Raw genomic sequence first — 20349 nt, forward strand, 5'->3', positions numbered from 1 at the left:
CAGCGTTTTGGATTCGCTGGAAGCTTTTCAGAGAATTTGTGGGACAGCCCAAAATAACAGAATTACGGTCCAATCTCGACATGACAAATGCATGCACTAGTTTTTCTGCATCGCTCTGAGACAGGGTGTTCCTAATTTTGGCAATATTATGAAGGTGAGAGGAGGCAGTGCGAGAAACCTGTTTTATATTTGAGTCAAAGGACAGATCCTATTACTAGAAGCCAAGGAAATATAGTATATTCCAGTATTATAGTATATACCAAAAGCTTCATAAACTTTCAAGGATGACTTTAGAATTTTAGTCACATTAGTCCAAGGGGAATGAATGCCCAAAAAATACAACAATAACTGCTTAAATATTCAAATAAATTAAACGAATTTGCTTGAAATAATTAGAATTTATTCGAACAAACTTGAGAAGATTTTTGTTCACATCATTAATACAAATACAATTTATCTAAAAAGTATGTTTGCCTTAAACATCACTTTAGTGTTTGGTGTTTTCTGTGCTCAGCAAGATGACTGCATCACATTATTGAACTTTTCACATGGATAGCGTACAAAGAGACTCAAAGCCTGCTCCATCCCTTTCATCCCACATTACTTGCATCATTAAATCAACCAGTTGTCTCCTTACAATCAGAGTTACACCACATAGCATGATATAGAGAGAAATCTAGTTAAATAGATAGCTTGAGTGTCTGTCGAAATGTATTTCTCAGGTCTGTTGATTCCACAGAGGAGAGGTACTGTGAGGCATCGCTGAATGAACCATTTACACATTTCTCAGCGATGTTTCAGGTCAGCTATGACAATGAGTGCTGCATTCCAGCCAGGAGAACCCATCACACCACCACCTAAAAAGACGCATGAAAATCACACATTGTTTACTCACTCACGGTAAAGAAACCCTTGTTATTAGCAGTAGTGAAGATAAGATTTCAAGGTTCATAAATTGTGCTCTTCAAACCAACCATCACAGCCCAAGTCATCATATTAGTACACTATACATAACAAACTGAAAGATTGGCAGATTAATCCCTAATGAAAGGCAAACCTGGATGACAGCCACTGCCACACAAATAGAGGCCTTTAATTGGTGAGCGGTAGTCTGAGAGACAGGGCAAAGGCCGTGCTAAGTAGAGCTGATCCAGAGACATCGATCCTTGGAAGATATTCTGTAAAAACAAGAGCAAAATGTTTTCTTTCTTTTTCTGGACAGGGAAAAAGGCTTAAGGTTGCGTCATGAAGATATAGAAAACATACACTTTGAAAGCACAGAGCTGAGGTGAACTTTGATTCTGATAAGTGGGTTGTGGTAAAAATGCCTGTAACCATTAACAGCTTCTATAACAGGCCAGTTTGCAAGCACAAGTGAGTGACTCAACACTGCAGAGGACGCAAATTACTTCCTCATCCTGTGAGTAGATGATTGTGTCAAGCAAATAAGCTGCCTGTCAACATTCAAATTGATTTTAAGTTCTACGGTATCTACAGTGTACAATGTACAGTTTGTACCCCGCCAGTGAGTCCAAAGATCCTCTCCAGGTCTGGTGGTGACAGGATGTCTCTACCCACCACCGACTTTTTAAATCCCGGGGCGTACTGCTCCACCCAGTCAAATACTACAGAGACAGACAAAAACATGCTTTTTTCACTTAAACAGGTTAATCCCAATATATATATATAAAAAAGATGGCCTCCTTTCAAATAGCTTACTCATTTCTTGGAATAAGAACTGGATCATTCAAGTCTGCTATCATATATTCATCAGTTTGATATCCATCTTTGGTGTAGCATTTAGTAGTAATTCACTCTTTAAGCATACATGCAACTATAAGAAGTCTGGCATCTTTTGCGTTTCTAACCTGTGTCTGCAAAGCTTTCTCGGTCCTGGTTGGTCCACTCTCTGCCTTCTATGTGGTAGGGGGTGAACTGGGTAAACAGTGACACCACGTGGCAGCCAGGGGGAGCCAGAGTGGGATCTAACACAGAGGGGATGGTCATCTCCAGCATGGGTCTACGAAAACAGAGGACTATGATAAGAAAAGGTTGCGGCGATTGAAGGGTGAAAAACGTGTTACTTACAATTTGTAGTAAAACAATATCAAACAAGACAGACAAGACCACCTGATCAGGGGACAGAGCTGACTCACATAAATGTTCTGAGAACATATGTGGTGGAGGGGTATTAATGTCATAGTTATAGGTTTTCTTCTATAGCTGCGCTTCTTGCACGTAAGGTTAGTTAAGAACCAGGACAATTTTGGTGATTTAGAGGAAATTTCATGTATTAAAAAGCTCACTTTTGTAGAAAAAGGAAGTTTCATTTGACCTTGTTGAGGGACGTCCATTCCTGGCCTCATTATATGCAGTCTCAAGTACGTCCACACTTTCACAGTTGAGATGGATTGAGCACTGATGGTGGGGTCCGGGTTTATCATCTGGAGTGGGGGATGCGAGAAAGTTTGGTAGCTTGTCTACTGCCACTGTGGAAACAAGGTCCCAACAAAAGAAAACAACATGGGATCAGCTTTGTTTTTCACTTTCATTTAACACAACAGCCTTTTGTCAGAAGAAAATCTGTGCTATGAGCACATTTCCCCCAGTTTAGCTTCACTCCACTGGCTTCCCATAGGTTTTAAAGTTATTTTATTTGTTTTTAAAGCTCTCAGTGGCCTTCCCCCTTCCTACCTCTCTGAGCTGCTGCACCATTATACACCCTCCCGCTCGCACATGTCAGCTGATCAGCTGCTCCTAAAACAAAACGTAATCTTGGGGCTTTTGCCTTGGCTTTTGGCACCACGTGAGATGTTGATTTTAGTTTGTGCTTATTTCATTTTAGTTTTTTTTTTTTTGCATGGCTGGTTGAATGTGTTTTAAAGTATTTTGGATTTTAGTATTTTATGTTTTTGTGTCTGTGTCTGTGTAATGGCATTTGTAATTTTAATGTTTTTATGTATTCTGTACAGCACTTTGGTCCTTGGGGTAATGTAAAGTGCTTTACAAATAAAGCTGGATTGGATTGGAGTGTGCTATAAATTCAATATACGTAACACTTGAATTGCAGTTAGGGCAACTCTCAGCAGACTTGCTTTGTTTAACTAACATCTGCTCGGTTCCCTTTTCTTGAATCTAAACTTCACGACTAACAAATCCTCGCAGAACTCAGACACTGTTGTATTAGAAAGGAGGACACACAAATAAAGAACTCCCAACATCTTTGTAATATTGAGAGATTTATATAGTTTTACGATCCAAACTTTAAAAATGAGCTGCACTGCAGCACCTGGTTCACTACAGTCATTTTAAACCTCCCTTCACAGTTTCCAAAGTGTACGGGTAGTGTTTAAATTCACCAACCAGTTCCCTCAAGTTAGACAGAAGGTACTTGTACACTGATAACGGCAGACATTACACAGTTATTATACAATGTGATTATGTTTTATAGCAGAGTCAGCAAAGCTCTGTCCTCATGTCTGTGTACACTCCACTTTATTGTACTTTAACTGACTTCAATGCTCCTCTTTCCTGTGGGCGACATAGTTTACTGAGTTTACATCTCCTGAGGAGTGCAGCCATTGTGAGCCAAGTTTATCCAAACAGGTGTTCAAAATTAAAAGACAAAAGCCGCTCAGTGTAGAAAACGACCAACTCAAACAGAAGAGAGGTGAAGTCAAGGCAAGGGAGGTCATTTGTTCTTTTATATTGAGTTTTTCTTCTCTTTTTTCACTGTTCCACAAGAACATATATGAACTCCACAAACACTTCAATTCCTGTCATACTTACTTAGTTGTTCATTTCATTCTGTCAACTGCTGCTAGTAATATTAATCCAGTTTGTCTCTAACGATTCTGTTCTGCAGTAATCAGGATTGTTTATATAAAAACATACATAAATACTTGTTTCTACACCTTTAACTGGCTACTATAAGGACAACCACATACGGGGTCCCTGCACTTTTCCATGTGCACAATGCATTACAGGGATTCCTGTGGAAATGAATGAACACCAAACTGACTTGCATGGCTCTCACAAAAGAAGAATCAAGGCATTATGCCTCATTTCCGTTCAATGTAAAGAAATGCATCTTTTTGTATAGGTGAGATCTTCATCGCAGCAATGGGGAACGTTTTCCTGTCCAGTGTTAAGAAATATGCACATGGAGATATCACACCAGAAAGACAAAATACACTGGCAAAAGCAAGTTAAAAGAAATTGACCTCTGCCTAGTGTGTGGTCAGTTTACTAAAAGATGTTATTAAAGACAAATGAACCACGATGTGTGCGCTCTGTACGTTATATAACATCCCATCATTTCAGTTCTGATGCTGGCCAAAAAATTCAGATTTTTACTGTCAAGCCAATAGTTTGTTAGCCTGTTCCCTACTTCATTTATCCAACTTGTTGGCACAGAGTTCAGTTTCTATCCAAAATGCACCGCAAAAGGTTTTTTCAACATACCTGAGGCAAATACAAGATGGCAAAAAACAAAGGACAGTGTTGACACACCCAATGAAGATCACAGGGATTCCTATAGGAATTAGTGGATTTCTGGTTGACTCACATAAGAGCACACATGTGTGAGGAAACATGGTGGAAATGAGGCAGGGTGTGCAGCCTCACGCAAAGAGTCTTACAAACACCTGATGAAAACATTCATATCATCTGGCTGCTTTTGGTTTCACGTGTGCCTGTGAATGTGCAAGGTTCAAATACCTAAATAAATAATGAAGGGTTGCATTCAAACATATGACCTTTTGCTGGATGGCTGCATCATAGAAACTAAATAGACTCACCATTGATCTTGGTAACGGGTGAAGTGTAGTCTATCTGATCTACAGCTCGGATGAACTCCGGAGACAGGGCAGCCTACAGCGACAACAGAGGCCAAAATAAACTACACTGTCTGGTTCAATGCTTTCGATGTTGTGCTGATTCTCAGGATTACCTGTGGTGTGAGGTTCTTGAAGGTAACATAGGGGGTAGCATTTGATAAAACAACGTTACTATGGATCTCTGTGCCATCCTTTAGCACCACTCCCTGAGCAGCACCATCTGAACCAACAAGGATCTGTCCTACATCCTGCCAAGGACACGAGACAGAGCAGAGATGCCGTAATATAGTTTCCAGGATCCCGGGCAATAATCATTAGCAAATCAAAAATAATCCGTGAAAATTCATTACCTTCTCAGTGAAAATGTCTACACCATAGGATCGAGCAGCTCTAGCAATAGCCTGAGACACACCTCCCATGCCTCCTTCTACATAACCCCATGCTCCCTTCTCCTTCTCCAGCTCTCCCATCACATGATGCAGCAACACATACCTTCAAGGCAAGACAATAGAATCAGTGTTTCTGAGAGATCTGTGTTTAATTCTGCACAGTTAGACTCGATATTGTGAGTGTTGCCTGCCACAAAGTGGTGCAAAACGTGTCTCACCCACTACCAGGATTACTAGGACTGGTCATGGCTCCTATCACACCATCAGTAGCCATTGTTGCTTTCAGTGGCTCCGACTCGAACCACCTTGTAAGAATCTTCGACACAGAACATGAGTTAGTCATCATATACCAATAGGGAAAAAAAAGACGTTTAACTTCATGTATGCTGTAACACACCTTCATTATTGGCGCAGTTATAATCTCGTAAAATTCTGGGAAGTTTCTGCCAAGTTTCAGACCTTTAAATTCACAACAAAACAAAATTTACCACGGCTCAGTTCAAATGTTATACAGACAGTTCATTTTCAAAGCGCGCGTCCATCTACGTACCGCATTTGACCACAGGCATCAGTGTTTTAGCTGCAGCCAGCCTCTTCCTCAGTGATCCAGCTGTGATGCCGGGAATGTCTACAGGCGGATTGTCCAGCAGAGGGTGGATAGCACCTGCTAGCTTCTCAAGGTGTGCAATAAATTCTGGATAAGCCTGAGAGTATGTTAAAGAATGGATGAAGATGTTGGTGCGTTTAGGGATGTGGGATGGTTAGAGACAGAGAATGACAGAGGCGTTATGTTTGGGAGAGACAGAGAACGACTTCATCGGTTCTTATGTGATGAAAGCTTGGATACGTGTAAAATTCAGGTTCATGTCCTCATACTTGAATCACCTTAGCATCCTTCTGTGAGAATTTACCGATCTCGTTCTGGTTCTTGACCAGATCTGAGCCGAGGGTGAGGGATCTTGGCGGAGCGCCTCCCACCCCCTCCTCCAACATGGGGGTGAAAGCATGGGGGTCTCTCATGTACACCTTCAGCCCATGTTTCTGAAAAAAAAAAAGTAGAAAAAAATGAAGGGCTGAAAACAAGGCCTATCACTTGAGGCTACACTAAAGTCAGCAAACAGATTTGTGAAATGATTTTGAGTGAAATGGCTGTGCATACCTTCAGCTCTAGTTCTTTGTATATGTGGGGTCGCAACAAACTCAGCAAGTAGGAGCACCTGGAGAAATGATAACCTGCATACAACAGTATTTATTTTTCTCAAAGAAGAATCAAAGATTTATTCAGCAGTGTATGAAGTGAGAGAAATGTAACAAATAATAATTTGCAGAGTGGTGTATTATATACCCTTCTAATATGATATCTACATCAATATCATATATGTAAAGTGATACTTGATTTCTGTGTGAAAAGGTGAGAAAACTGGAGCTCAAAAATCTAACAATTAAGCTTAATAAAGTCTTCCTAGTTCTTGAGATGTTGACAGAGTAAATCCTACCAGGGAAGAGCTCCTCTGAAACAGCTGCTCCTCCCAGCACATGTCTGCGCTCCAACACAGCTGTCTTCACCCCTCCTTTTTGAAGATAGGCAGCCTAAACATACACACATTACCTTTACCCTGTTGTAGAACTAAATAGGTGAACATATTGTACAGTAGGTGTTGGGAAACAAATGCATGAACTCACTGCCACCAACCCGTTATGACCTGCAATAAAATATAAAAATATCAGTTTCCAGAGAATGATTTGGGGAATAATTAAAAAAAAATCAACAAGACCTTTCTTATATTCCAAATTCACTTCTAATAATAGATCAAACTTTGCTGTTTTGCGAACTGTTTTTTTCAATAACCAAGTTCAGTGAGTTAAAATTGAACTGGGATATTCTAAAGACACACAGCAAAAGAAAGAGCCAGCTCACTTTACCAAGTAGACTTTTTATTATTAGTTTATTATTAGTTTTTTTTTTTTTTTTATCCAACAATGCCAGTGAGTAACATAGGATCACTTTTTAGTGAACTTGGCTGGAACGTTATACCATTTATGCAAAATGTTACGCGAGCTGGTACAGTGCAGCTCCAGTGTTTCTTTTCCTTTTTCTTTTTTGCACTTATAAAATGTATTTGAACACAGTCTGCAGAGCTCACCTCCACCGATTACCAGCGCGTCATAACGTGATTTCAAAGCGGTGTGATTCAATCTGGATCCAGTCACCGTCCCCGCGAGAGTCACAGCCCTGCGTCCTCGATCAGTCCACACCGCAGCAGCCATGACGAGAATTGGAAGTACTCACTTATTGCACATCGTTCCCGCCTCCTTTCTCCCCATGAAGTCGCGCAAAGTAGATCCGGGTTTCGAACAACAACTGCACCCCTTAAATGAATCCACTAATCTTGTGTCCAGCATTCAGGAAGCGGATTCAGGATTGTGGGGGCAGTTATGTTTGGAATGTTATTGCACACAGTCGTACAATTTAGTGGATGTGTTAATATTCATGTGACACCTTTTACAAGCAAATTTTTTCAGATTTTTTTTTTCACCTATTCACTTTGAAGCACAGCAGGCAACGTTTTACAAAACATGAAATATTATCAACACATTTCTGTGTAGTTGCATGAAAATTATTCCCCAAATATAAACATGCACAAAAACCAATGCAGTGTTTGATTGACGTTTTATCTTCACCTGTCACAGTCCCGTTTCACATCAGAAAATATGAGTGTGAAAGCGATTAACGATCAGATCATGCTGTAATTTTGCAGTTGACCACTAGGGGGTGCAGTTGATCCATTAAGACGTTGGTCACAAGGTCCTGAGCAACAGTTTCTTTGGGGGTTTTTCAACAGGTCCCTCAATAACTTTAAACTTGCATGAGTGGTGTCCCAATAAAGTCTGTCAAAAATAATAAATTCTGCGTTGTTTCAGTGTACTGTATGTGTAGGTGAATATTCAGGTGACAGCCTTAGCACAACTATACATTCTGCAGCATCTGCAAATGTGCTGTGACTTACATGTGTAAGACAACTGCTCCACAACCTTCATGTGACTTCTTGAAACGTTTCCCCCAAGAATAAAATTTTAGTGTTATAATCAATATGATATAATCAAAAAGAGCACTTCGATTCTTTCTCAGCTTGTCTGAGTTCAGGGCTCGAGACATCTCAAGGTATGAGGGCCCACCTTAAGAGCTTTAAGATGGGCTCTTAACACAGAATGGTCTCCTAGTGTTGCTGTTGAAGATGTCAAGTTGGCTTTATGGTTCATCTACTGTGCATTAATAAGATAAGTGGCTATGGATCATGCTATGGACCGAAATGCAGGAGTCTGGGGAGTAGAGAGAGCTGGAGAAGGAGATTGTCTGCTGGGATCTCAGGAATTGAGGATGTTAATTGGTCCAAAAACAACCAAACACAGCAAAACATAAGTTAGTTATCTTCTCATCCTGTCTACATAATGTAAATTTTAGACTATGTTTTGCTTAGACAGTGTAAAATAATTCCTGAGGTTTGTATGGATTGCACACACTCGAGGTTGGAGGAATGAAATGGGATGTTATGATGATCTCGAATTTCCAGCGAGACTTAAAATGCCTCTCCCTTGGCAGATTAGGACAGCATTAGTTTCAGGGAAGAGAAATTATCCTGATATCCCGTCTGCTTGATTTTCCTTAAAGGAGTGTCTGCGGGCAACAGCCAATCAACTGTAACTAGATCAGAAGATCGAGGCAGGAGATTTTGTTCTTGTAAGCAGAAATTAACACTTCATTCCCCTTTGTCGGCAGAAATTCAACACTGCAGCCCTTGAAGGCTCTCCTAGGCAATCAAGAAGAAAATTCAATTATACTGTAGCAGCTCTGTATGAAACACAATTACCCCAATTTCACCCAAAAAAAAGCGCCTCCAGGCAGAGAGGTTCACTGGTGAAGATGTTTATTGAATCATGAAGTGCTTTCTCATAGCAGTCTAAAGCAGGCATCTTTGGGTGAAATGATCATTTAGACATATAATGAAGTTTTTTTACAGTGAGGAAGAACCATGATTGTCAAGAGGCAGGCACATCTGGGTAATAAGAAATAAATAATTGACTTTTCATTCACTTTTTAGCCATGGGTTACAACAGCTGAATTCGTGTCTGGTGATAAGGTAGTGGGGTGACATGCTGCTAAAGAGGTCTGACACTCCAGATCACAAGAAGAGGGCTCAGGGTTTGGACTTTCAGGTCACCTGAAGCCTCTGTTTTGAATTTTTATGTTCTACCTTTGCCTATATGGGAAATCTCAAGGTGTTGACTCCCCAGTTTTAATATGTCAGTTTAAAAGTTTCTTTTCAATTTTACTCAAGTTGCTTTGACATCTCTCATGGACCGTCCCCACTCCCTGGTAAGGATACAGTAGGTGTAGCTGAAACACCATTGAGTAGATGTTTCCACGTAAAGCTTTTTTCGGCAAAAGAATGAAGAAATTGAAACACCAAATCCGGGACCTAGTAAGCATTTTTAGGAATGTATTCTCCTATTCTAGCCAATCACTTTATCTGAAAATAAAAGTTATCTGCAGTCCATTACTGACTGAGATTAGGCTATTTGATTGTGACACTGACATTCTCAAGGTCAAACATGAAGTTCACTTTATTTAATAATACGCATAGATGTGCACTGCACACACAATTTCTGGACAAACTGCGTTCATGAGAATGTTCTTTTTTTATATGGGGCAAAAAACAAAGCTTGTCGTTGAACTACACACCTGAAAGTTAACAAAGAGGAAGTTACTGTTGTCCTCCACAATAAAATGCATAAATACAATACTCTGCAAAAGTCCTGATACTCCATTTCTCTGTATTTAGCTTCCAAGCAGTCACACCTTGTAATATTTTAAAGTGGACGCAAGCAATAGTTCCCCAGGCTTTCTGAGGATCCAAGAAAGTTTTTCTTTGGACATTGGATGCTTTTTCACTCATTTTCAGCTCAGTCTTCGTGTCTGACCATTTACACAGGAATGTGTTTTTTGTTTGTTTGTTCAGCCACTTAACACTGACCCATGAATCATCCAAGCATAAAAAAGGCAAAAGTCAAGGGATGAACCAGTGTTGTGTCTACACATAACAGACAACTTATCAGAGAAACAATTTCAAATTGTATCTTCGGGCGCTTTGATAGCAGCCTGTCCCAAAGATACACAGTGTGTCCCCATCCATTTAGTCGGGCCTATAAAAAAGTGCAAAAGGCAACACAGTTTTAAGGCATGAAATAGTATTTTTGAGCAAACAAGATGATTCTCAAAAAAGTTAAAAAGACATGTCTCAACATGTTGGGAAGTTTGCCCCCCCCCCCCAAAAAAAAAGAGCCAAAAAGAAGAAGTGATGGGCTTGAAAAACCCTATATGGCAGCAAAACTGTAACTGAAAGCAATGCCTTTAGAATAAAGGGGAAAAAACATCAAAGATCTTACATAGGACCAGAGAGATTCATTTGGACCTTCAGTTGATTCATCTATTGTTCGCTTTAGTGTGATTTAGGTTCTACTTATCAGGTAGTAGTTTTTGTGTCCATGTTGGAACTGCTGATTCCTCTCCAGCACCTATCACACGAGGAGGGCCTCAACGTTCTGTTCTTGGGTCTCTTCTCTTCTCCCTCTGCTTACTTCCTCTCAGATCAGTTCTTTGGAAATATGGTATTGCGCTCAATTTTTATGCTGACGATAGTCAGACTTATGTGCCACCGAAGCAAAAAAATGGATATTCTGCAAATCCACTACTCCAGTGCATTTCAGAAATGAAGGCATGGATGTCAATGGATTTTCTGCACTGTATTTATAATAATACTGAGGTTATGTTGTTTGGGGCTACAGATAGCTCCACAGTACCTGTTAACTCGGGCGTGTTAAGTCAACATCTGACACCCTAACCCAACAAACCTCGGTGTAAAGCTGGACAACAATCTCAAATTTGATGCACAGCTTAGCTCAGTAGTCAAGTCCAGCTTTTTTCAACTGAGACAACTTACTAAAGCTAAACCGTTTCTTTCTTTGCATCACTTTGAGATTTGAATCCATGCTTTTATCCCGATTCATTTAGACTACAGCAATGCACTTTATTCTGGGCTAAGTCAAGCATCACTTGCTCGTCTACAGCTGGTTCAACACGCTGCTGCTCGGCTCCTAACTGGTACAGAAAAACATGAGCACATTACTCCAGTTCTGGCAACACTTCACTGGCTTCCAGTTCGTTTTAGAGTCGATTTTAAAATTCTTCTTTTTGTTTTTAAATGTCTTCATGGCCTTGAACCCACAGTGTCTGTCTGATCTGCTTCAGCCATACGCTCTTTCACGTTCTCTCAGGTCAGCAGATCAGTTATTGTTAGTGATCTCTAAAACAAAGAGAAGAGGAAGGGACCGTGCCTTCTCAGTCACCGCCCCAAAACCGTGGAATGAATTACCTTTGCTCATCAGGCAGGCTGATTCACTTATTGTTTTTATGTCTTTCACTTTTTTTTATACAATTAAAATCTGTACTGTGATCACTTCCTGTAAATGCTGTGGTGTTGCAGAAGACAGTCAAGTAATTACTTGGTTATTTTTGAGGTCGAGCCAAGCAGTGAGGAGCATGAATGCACACGATGGAACATTTTCCTGCATAGATATGAAAACCCTTTTGAATGACATGGACTTCTTTCTGTAATGCACCTCAACATCTGAGCTGTTTCATGAGTATTGCATCCGTCTGGGAGTCTTTTTAGTTTTTCTGTTAAAAAAACAAAAAATCTGTCAGTTAAGTCTCTTTTTGGCCCATTTTACCAGATATAATGAAGCTGCCTTATGCTTATGCACAGACACACTAAAAGTTTGAAAACGAAACTGCCATCCAAACGGCAATCAGAGTTTCACGTCTCCTTCCTTATAACGCGATGTGAAGAAGAATGTTTTTTGGAACGCTGGACTGACTCATCTGGTGGGAGACGAGTCAGTCCAGAGAAAAAAAAATGCGAGGACAGATCCAAGCAAGGGCTGAGCAAACAAAAATTTGTGGTTGAAAAAGGCAAACACAAAAAGTCATGACCGCCAAAAGAAACAAAAAAAAATGAGGTGATCACTGTTTGAGAGGTTAGAATGAGACAGAGACTTCCCACAACAAGCTTCAACAAGTTACGCTCTGGATTTTCTAATTTAATAAAACTAAGTAGAAAAAATATATTCTTAAGGGAGGAAGAGTGAGCACATTTTGCAACTTAGTATACGGCCACACAAAGCACATATATGCATCCACATGCACACCGACGTACACGTGATATAATTTGCATGCTGTATCTTAATGTAGTATTAAGGCTAAAATTGCTGGTGTTTTGTAAGGTCCAAACACTTTGATCAAATCTATTCCAGTAGTTCGGCAAAAAACACTGCTTGTAATTGCTTTGATTGAACTCCTCCTGATCATTTCATGGTCTTTAAATCTATTTTAGAGTGACCTAGAGTGACTTTTGGGCCCTTTGATAGTTTTTACATGTGCGTTAGCGCCATGTCAAGTGCCACGTGACAGGGTTTGAAGTCGACAAGGACACTCATGAGTGGCATGTCTATAATCCAATACCGTGGGTGGGATTTGGACGTTGCAACCAATGGGAGATTACTTCCTCATTGCAGTGTGGGGTGGGTCTCGGTGTGTATTTGTCCGTTACGGCCTCCCCTGCTGTGCTCCGGATGAGAAGAAAAGAGGCGGGGACGGAGTGGTGTTGCAGGGAGGGAGATGTGAAGCAACCCCAGGGGAATGTGAAACTTAAGGCCTGAAATCACCAACAAGAAGGCGTGAACGCGAGCCAAAAGACTTCACGTATTCCCTTGTTTCTCATGGAAGCAGATGGATTTGTGAGGAGGCGTCGGATGACAGCGGAGACCACAGGCAACGATCCCGGGGTTGCAGGAGCCTCTGCTGGGGCAGAAGTTCGATGGCTGGGGGGCAGATTCTGGGGAGTTTCTGAAAGTATCGTGGGGAGCCTGACGCCTCGGGTCGGAGGGGAAACAGAACTGCAGAATGTTAACTTTATATGTAGTGCCCAAGATGCACAAACAGAGGACTCTGAACCAGACTATGAGGGTTTGCCACAGGGAGCTTCCACTAGCACCCACATGTTGGCTGGAGCCGTGGCTGGGATCATGGAGCACTGCCTCATGTTCCCGATCGACTGTGTTAAGGTAGCATAGCTCACTGGCTAACCATCTTAACCACAACCTGTTAAACACGTTGAATGCTTTCAGGACCTGGTCTGTGCTGTGTTCTCTGGATGTTGTTATTGTAGCCGTCATGCACGTTAGCATAGCTCATTAGCTTTTTGGCTAACCTAAACACGCTGCAGAGCTGGCGGCTGTAAGGACAAGGTCAGCCGACTCAGTTACGTTTTATTACCTTAGCTAACAAATTAGCAGGTTGTTCAGGCTTGTGTGCGTATAACCGTTGCTACAGGGTAGTTATAGTACATGTAATTCAGCAAGATGAGCTAACTGAGTTACTTTGTGTATAACCATTAACTTGGACACCATCAAGTCTTCTCTCGCTGTTGTCGAAACTTCGGCGGATATGATGTTGCGTAACGGCATGCATCCAGTGAGATATCTACGGTGGCCCCGAGGTACCAAACAAAAAGTAGAAACATTTCACGAAAAATAACATTTAAAATCAAAATAATACTTAAGGTAAACACATTTTGCTAATTGAAACAACTAAAAAGAAGACACAACAGGTAGACATTTCACAAAACAAAGTACGCAGCAGTACATTACGAAAGGCGTAATAATTTGCAAAAGTATTTTACAAAAACCGAGCCATTAAAAAGAATAACAAAAACACCTGTAACAACAGTGTGCAACTCAGGAGCAACTTTACCAAATCCCTTCATATTGATTTACTAGATAAACATCCTGACTTTGACAGCTGCTCTCAGCGACCATCGCTTTACTGACAGGATTAACAGGGTTGAAATCTTCTGAGACAAGAAGACGGCATCTTGAGACAAATTGTCTCCTGTAAATCCACATTGGAGCATCTGTTGCCACATTTCCAACTCCCAGTATGATGCTAGAAACTGCTACTTGCACATTATGCATAATCTTTTTGCAAAGGTCACTTGATCACGGGTCATGCAACTTCACTGGACCCATTCTTGTCATGAGTTCTTCGGGTGCTCTAATTCTGGAAAAGAGGCTTGACTCATTGCCCTAACAGGCCAGAAGTTGTTAAAGCAACACACTAGATGCGGTTTGATAGGCAGGGACCATGGAGAGAGGCCAAGCAGTAATGAGTTAAATATAGTCTGCTGTTCATGTAAGGCCAATAGCGGTTTGTCTGCTCATAATGCTCTTGTGTTTGTAATCCGCCTCTACCCTACGCAGCCCTGAATCCCGGACAGTTCTGATGTTGACAGAACCCTCTCTTGTACAGTGTTTGATACGTTGCTAATGCAGTTCAGCATTTTTCAAAGTAGGCAACAGGAAGAATGTCCACCCATCCATTTTCTGTACCCGCATAATCCAACTCAGGGTCGCGGTGGACACTGGAGCCCATCCCAGCTGTTATTGGGCGAGAGGCGGGGTACACCCTGGGTCTGTCGCAGGGCCACAGAGAGACAATGAGACAAACAACCATCCATGCTCACACTCGCCATTAGGGTCAATTTAGAGTAGCCAATTAACCTGACATGCAAAGAATGTGAAATGAAAAAAATCAAGTGCAGCAAGAACCTGCAGAATGACTCATAGCTCTCATAAACGCAAGCCTAAACAAGTGGAAGAGTCAACCTATAGAGAGAAATGAGTAATGTGGAAAGTAATTAAGACAGTAGGCTTTGCTTTGTGTAGAGTGGCTAGCTTTACTTTTTATCAGGGGGCCTAAGGTTTATATGTTCTTTCTTGAAGAAGGCTGTCATTCATTAAGTTCTACATCCTCAGGTAATCCCATTATTTGGCTGTGGATGTAAAGAAGCGTGCTTCACTTGTACGAAGAAGAAAAAAAAAAAAAGAGCCTGCGTTCGCTTTTACTAAGCAGAGAGCACTATTTATACTGAGCACAAAGGTCAGTGCTTTCTCGTTATGCTGACGCAGCCTTACAGATGAGCACTGCCGACCTATAGCCGCTATGATCGCATCGAGCAACCATGAAGGAGCGAGTATCAGAGTACAGACACAGATTGTGCAGCTGCGTAAAACGTGACACGAGGCTGTGTTTGTGCTTTCTTTGTGGGGTGCATGCTCATACAGTGGGGTGTGAGTTTGTCCATCCAACTGGAAGTTTGGTATTCAGGGATTATGTCGCTGCCGGTTCCTCAGACAGACTCACTGACCCACTCCATCCCCACACAACCCTCTATTGATATTAAATCGCAGGTGACGGAAACACTGGTCCGTTTCACTTCTCTTTCAGATAGTGTTAACACAATTATTGTTTACCCCTATTTGTGTGTGTGTGTGTGTGTGTTTAAAAGGAAGAGAGAGGTTCAGGGTCATAGGGAAAAGAGGATTAAAGGAAGTCAGCTTATGTCCCCTTGTGACCCTGGAGCTTGTAACTGCATACTTCCTTCTATTCAAGCATTCATGTACAACAACATAAACCACACCCAGTGTCGAACACCTCATTTCCCGCTTTTGACCCCGCTCCACTCTGTAGTCTATTCGTGTACATCTTGTATTGCCATGCTGCCATATGAAAACATGTCTAGGTGCTAAAACTTTCAAAAATTTAATTCTAATTTTAGATGGGTCTGCGGTCAAATAAATTCAACATAGTTCAAAGTGTAGTTTTATTGTGATACTGGCTGAGATGACTGGCCTCTACATTCCAGTGTTCTCTCTTTTCCAGACACGAATGCAGAGTCTCCAGCCCGACCCTGCGGCCCGCTACAGGAATGTGATGGATGCTCTTCGCCGAATCATTGCCACAGAGGGAGTCTTGCGCCCGTTGAGGGGCCTGAATGCTACGGCAATTGGGGCAGGACCTGCTCATGCGTTGTACTTTGCCAGCTATGAGAAACTCAAAAAGACTCTGAGTGATCTCATTCATCCAGGGGCAAACAGTCATTTGGCTAATGGTACCATAAAGCATGCATATATATGTATATATAGTATCAGCCATAAATGTGCACATTATACGTGGCCTATTTTCAAAATCTGAGATCACACTCTTTTGGTTAAATTTCAAGCCTAATGCCAAATATCCTGTGTGTGAGCTCAGTGGAGCTGCTGACTCAGCTCAATTTGTTAAGAAAGCAAACAAAACCTGGCGAGTCGTCAAATGGGATAGAGCCTTTTCATAACCGTGCACTGCAAAGCGCCATCTCTCGCTTGCTTGTAAGCGAGAAAAATGTGTCTTGTGGGTCTCGAGCTCAGCTTGGAAATTGAAAGAGATTCCAGCAGAGACGCAGTTTGGAAGCCTTGCTCCAAATGTCCAACTTGCTGTTATTTTCTTGTTATCCCTGCTCTTTCTCCTCTCTCTGTTCCAGTGTAGTGGGAGGCTGGGTAAGTGCTCTTTCTCCCATCTTATCTGCTCATTCGCTTGCTTTTGGAGTGCCGGAGGTTTGGTTTAAGAATCTCAAAGCAGCCCTGTCCACTAGGTGTCTCTCTTTGCTTAGCTTTGGCACTTCTGGAAGTGCTCGGGAGAGATATTTTGTTACCTGTAGAACATCCATAAGCTCTGCTCTGTCATTATAATGCTTTGAGGATGACATATGCAGCTTTTGGGAATTAGGGCGTGAGCACAGCGACGCGTTGGGATGGGTTGTGCGGATGGTGAAAAGCCTCTTCATGACTCCCTGCTCTCGTGTCCTTATCTTTCCTCTTACTGTGTGGTAATTGCCGAGACGTGTTTGTTTCAGGGGCAGCTGGTTGCGTGGCCACATTGCTTCACGATGCAGCCATGAACCCAGCTGAAGGTAAGGGCAACACATTTCCACAACATTTCCACCACACGAGTTAGGCGTGTAAAGATATTTCATGTCTCAAAACAAGCGTTTTGAGTTTCAGAGAAGTAGCTTGCAGGTGGCAGGCTTGGCTGAGCTATCTTCACATGTTGGCTTTAAACCGGTAGTCTCAGGCACACACTTTCACAGCTGTCTGTGGTCCACCTGTCCAAACATGTCAGTAGAAGGACACTGGACTGATTCCTCTTGTGCAGCTGTTTGATGGGAGTGCAGCTGTCTGAGCAAATGCTTCCAAAATGATTTACTGGACATTTCCGTATGCTTGCATGTTCATTAAAGGAAAGCTTTGCTTCTGATATCATCTAAAATATATTTATTTTCCTTTTTCCATGTTTCTCACCTTGCTGCCCTCGACCCTGGACACATCTGGCCCTCTCTGCTGTCGCTTCATCTGCACAGTTGTGAAGCAGCGCATGCAGATGTATAATTCGCCCTACAGCAGCGTGTTGGACTGTGTACGCGCTGTGTGCCAGAAAGAGGGCGCTGCAGCATTCTACCGCAGCTACACCACGCAGCTCACCATGAACGTGCCCTTCCAGGCGCTCCACTTCATGACCTATGAGTACCTTCAGGAGCTGCTCAACCCTCACAGACAGTACAATCCCTCGTCCCACATGTTGTCCGGAGCTTTGGCCGGAGCGGTCGCAGCAGCGGCCACCACACCTCTGGATGTCTGCAAGACCCTCCTCAACACCCAGGAGTCTCCTGCCCTCAGCTCCTCGGGCCAAAGCCAAGGAGCCCACAGACACATCTCAGGCTTGTCCCACGCCTTCCGGACAGTTTATAGGCTGGGCGGCCTGCAGGGCTTCTTCAAGGGAGCTCAAGCGAGGGTCATCTACCAGATGCCCTCCACAGCTATCAGCTGGTCGGTCTACGAGTTCTTCAAGTATGGACTAACCAAGCGCCAGCACGACAAGAGGAAAATGCAACAGTCGGAGGCCGAGTCGTAGATACCTTGTTGGTTTGATCTCTGCTAATATTGCTCCGCCCCTCTCCGTGGGGGTGAATTAATACGCACATAGATTCCGACTAAAATATGCCTCAGTTGCCCCAACCCTTTCAGACATAGCAGATAAGAAAGACACCTTCAAAGGGAAGTTTGAGTAGTTCTGTCTCTACTGCCCTACTTCACGAGTCAGTCTGATTTGAGCTCTGTCGCTTCTCTCTTGTAGGAGGAAACATTTCTCCCAGTATTCTAGAGTTTGGCAGCATAGATGATTTTGAAAAGCCTTTTCCGCGATGAGTGTGTTTGTCCAAGCTTGAGCACACGTGCGAGGAAGAGGAAAGCTTGTCAGCAGGGGGCAGTCACGTTACTCTGTCAACTCCCGCAGCTTTATGAGCTTAGCTGTCTTTGGACCAGGTTTTTTCATTTCACCAAGCCAGACTCTGTAAGCGAAAACGACGGCGGACTCCAGATCCCACGTAACACGCAGAACCGTTCGGGCCCCATTTCTTTCCGGCGTCCACAGAAAGTGAAATTTTCTCTCACACGTGCGTTTTCTGACATATGTCGGTGTCCATATACCTTCAGAAAAAGTCAAGTCGAGCCCAGCCGGCGTAAAGTTGTCACATTTTTTTAATGTTGACTAACTGATTAACATAATTTGAAAGGTCATCCGGTGGCATGTGTTTTCACAGGCCACACTTTTGACGCACGTAGGGGTCCTTTTCAGTAGCTTTTGGCCACAAATAAAAATTAATTTTATTAATTTATTTTCCCCCTCATGGCACTATTGAGAATTGTTACCCATTATTTAATCCGATGCTAAAATACAAGCTTGTTTATCTTTAATTTATATTTCAAAATTATACCATGAATGCAATCCTTGTTTTTTTTTTTTTTTTTCTCTCATTAAATATGTTGGTTTTGTCCCCCCCCCCCCCCCGCTGCGACTACCCGTGATGTACCTATTTGGCAGAGTAAACCAGGACAGCTTTAACGTGGCATCATCTGTCTGTTTCCAGCTTGTGAGTTTGAATGTTTGTTGTCAACAGCACAGGTTGTGTACATACTGTAACCAAAAGAATCTGACTCTGCGGGGGTTCCATATCTCATGACGTAGATCTGAACCGACATCGAGTACACGTAAATGGAAGCTGTCGTTCTTACTGATTGATGTCTGATTGTTTCTGACACTGAATTGCACTTGTTGAATAAAGACTCCGCAGCGGGGCTCTGCTCACTGCTCGTGAAAAGATTGGAACGGTCCTTTTATGCCTTCAAACATTTGAACGTTACCATCCACACAGAGATGCGTCAGTCGAACGTTTTTTTACAAATTCACCTTTCAAAACAGTAAAATGGCTCAGTTGATTAGATTGAAAGTGTTTTTTTTTTTTCTTGGGGGTCAAAAACGAAGAATATGGGGCTTAAATGGCGGCAGTTCGGCACATCTGTACTGCCAGTAACACGTGCCAAGTTGGTGTGCGTTTGCAGGTGTTTCTTTTCCGAGTACAGTTGTTTTGTCTTGGGCACAGGTGCAGATTTCAACTTTGACCCTCGAGCCTGCAAACGCAACGTGAACTTGTGGGTGTGTAGCCTGCACACAAACAACTGAAAGAGTGAAGCTTTAGAATTCAGCAGCTGATGCACGACAAGGTAAACTCAGATAAGACGACTCAGGAGACGGTGATGAGCAAGGACAAGTATGTTTAAACCTAATATTAGTCTCTGAGAGGAGGGAAATATGCCGTTACGTAACCTAACACAAAAGAAAAAGGTTTGCACAAAGTAGAAGGCAACGCTAACGTGCAACTTTGGGAGCAGACGACAGAAAAGTCTTCATTCATGTAGAACTACGCAGAAACTGGACAATGATTTTTTTATTTTTTTTCTGAAATGTGGGGAAAAAAGGAAAAAGTAGGTACTTGGACAGCATAAACTCCACGAAAGCTAGTCGTCTAGTCTTCAAAGTCTTAATAAAATTGATCTGGATTGGCACCAAAATACGGTGGATTCTGCTTTTAATCATCTTCCACCTCTTTGCATAAAATACAGTCAGATTTTGAGCAAACTTGCATGTAAACAAACTCCGCTGAAAACATTTCTGCTAAAATGACATCTGCATATGAAAAAATGACACTGACTCCTGTAACGACCATCTGAATAACTTGGATAGACGTGGTTTAAAATGAAATGACACAGTTGTTAATGGAAATGAGTATTTT

At 42.1% G+C, this 20349-nt stretch overlaps 2 protein-coding genes across 2 annotated transcripts; one reads left to right on the forward strand and one right to left on the reverse strand.

The window, feature by feature from the left end:
* Positions 1 to 397: 397 nt before the first annotated feature.
* On the reverse strand, positions 398 to 7548 carry pyroxd2 (pyridine nucleotide-disulphide oxidoreductase domain 2). The gene is made up of 16 exons (XM_072390998.1): positions 7372 to 7548; positions 6911 to 6930; positions 6724 to 6817; positions 6387 to 6460; positions 6113 to 6268; positions 5778 to 5931; positions 5625 to 5686; positions 5446 to 5543; positions 5189 to 5330; positions 4952 to 5086; positions 4800 to 4872; positions 2336 to 2489; positions 1869 to 2020; positions 1519 to 1625; positions 1058 to 1178; positions 398 to 857 (listed from the first exon to the last, which is right to left on the reverse strand). Exons 1-16 carry the CDS (start codon positions 7493 to 7495, stop codon positions 787 to 789), a joined length of 1737 nt encoding a protein of 578 aa, XP_072247099.1. The 5' UTR covers positions 7496 to 7548; the 3' UTR covers positions 398 to 786.
* Positions 7549 to 12895: 5347 nt separating this feature from the next.
* slc25a28 (solute carrier family 25 member 28) lies at positions 12896 to 19377 on the forward strand. The gene is made up of 4 exons (XM_072390999.1): positions 12896 to 13408; positions 16065 to 16293; positions 17077 to 17133; positions 17581 to 19377. Exons 1-4 carry the CDS (start codon positions 13064 to 13066, stop codon positions 18129 to 18131), a joined length of 1182 nt encoding a protein of 393 aa, XP_072247100.1. The 5' UTR covers positions 12896 to 13063; the 3' UTR covers positions 18132 to 19377.
* Positions 19378 to 20349: the final 972 nt, after the last annotated feature.

The sequence above is a fragment of the Leuresthes tenuis genome, unplaced genomic scaffold, assembly GCF_036924035.1.
Source record: "Leuresthes tenuis unplaced genomic scaffold, fLeuTen1.0.hap1 SCAF_8, whole genome shotgun sequence".
Classification (NCBI taxonomy): Eukaryota; Metazoa; Chordata; class Actinopteri; order Atheriniformes; family Atherinopsidae; genus Leuresthes; species Leuresthes tenuis.

Coding starts and splice junctions, on each gene's coding strand:
- slc25a28 (XM_072390999.1), top strand. CDS start 13,064: ATGGAAGCAGATGGATTTGTGAGGAGGCGTCGGATGACAGCGGAGACC. Junction 13,409..16,064: donor TCCCGATCGACTGTGTTAAG/GTAGCATAGCTC, acceptor TCTCTTTTCCAG/ACACGAATGCAGAGTCTCCA. Junction 16,294..17,076: donor AAACAGTCATTTGGCTAATG/GTACCATAAAGC, acceptor TGTTTGTTTCAG/GGGCAGCTGGTTGCGTGGCC.
- pyroxd2 (XM_072390998.1), bottom strand. CDS start 7,495: ATGGCTGCTGCGGTGTGGACTGATCGAGGACGCAGGGCTGTGACTCTC. Junction 5,932..6,112: donor TCTCACAGAAGGATGCTAAG/GTGATTCAAGTA, acceptor ACATACTCTCAG/GCTTATCCAGAATTTATTGC. Junction 1,626..1,868: donor AGAAAGCTTTGCAGACACAG/GTTAGAAACGCA, acceptor CTGTCTCTGTAG/TATTTGACTGGGTGGAGCAG.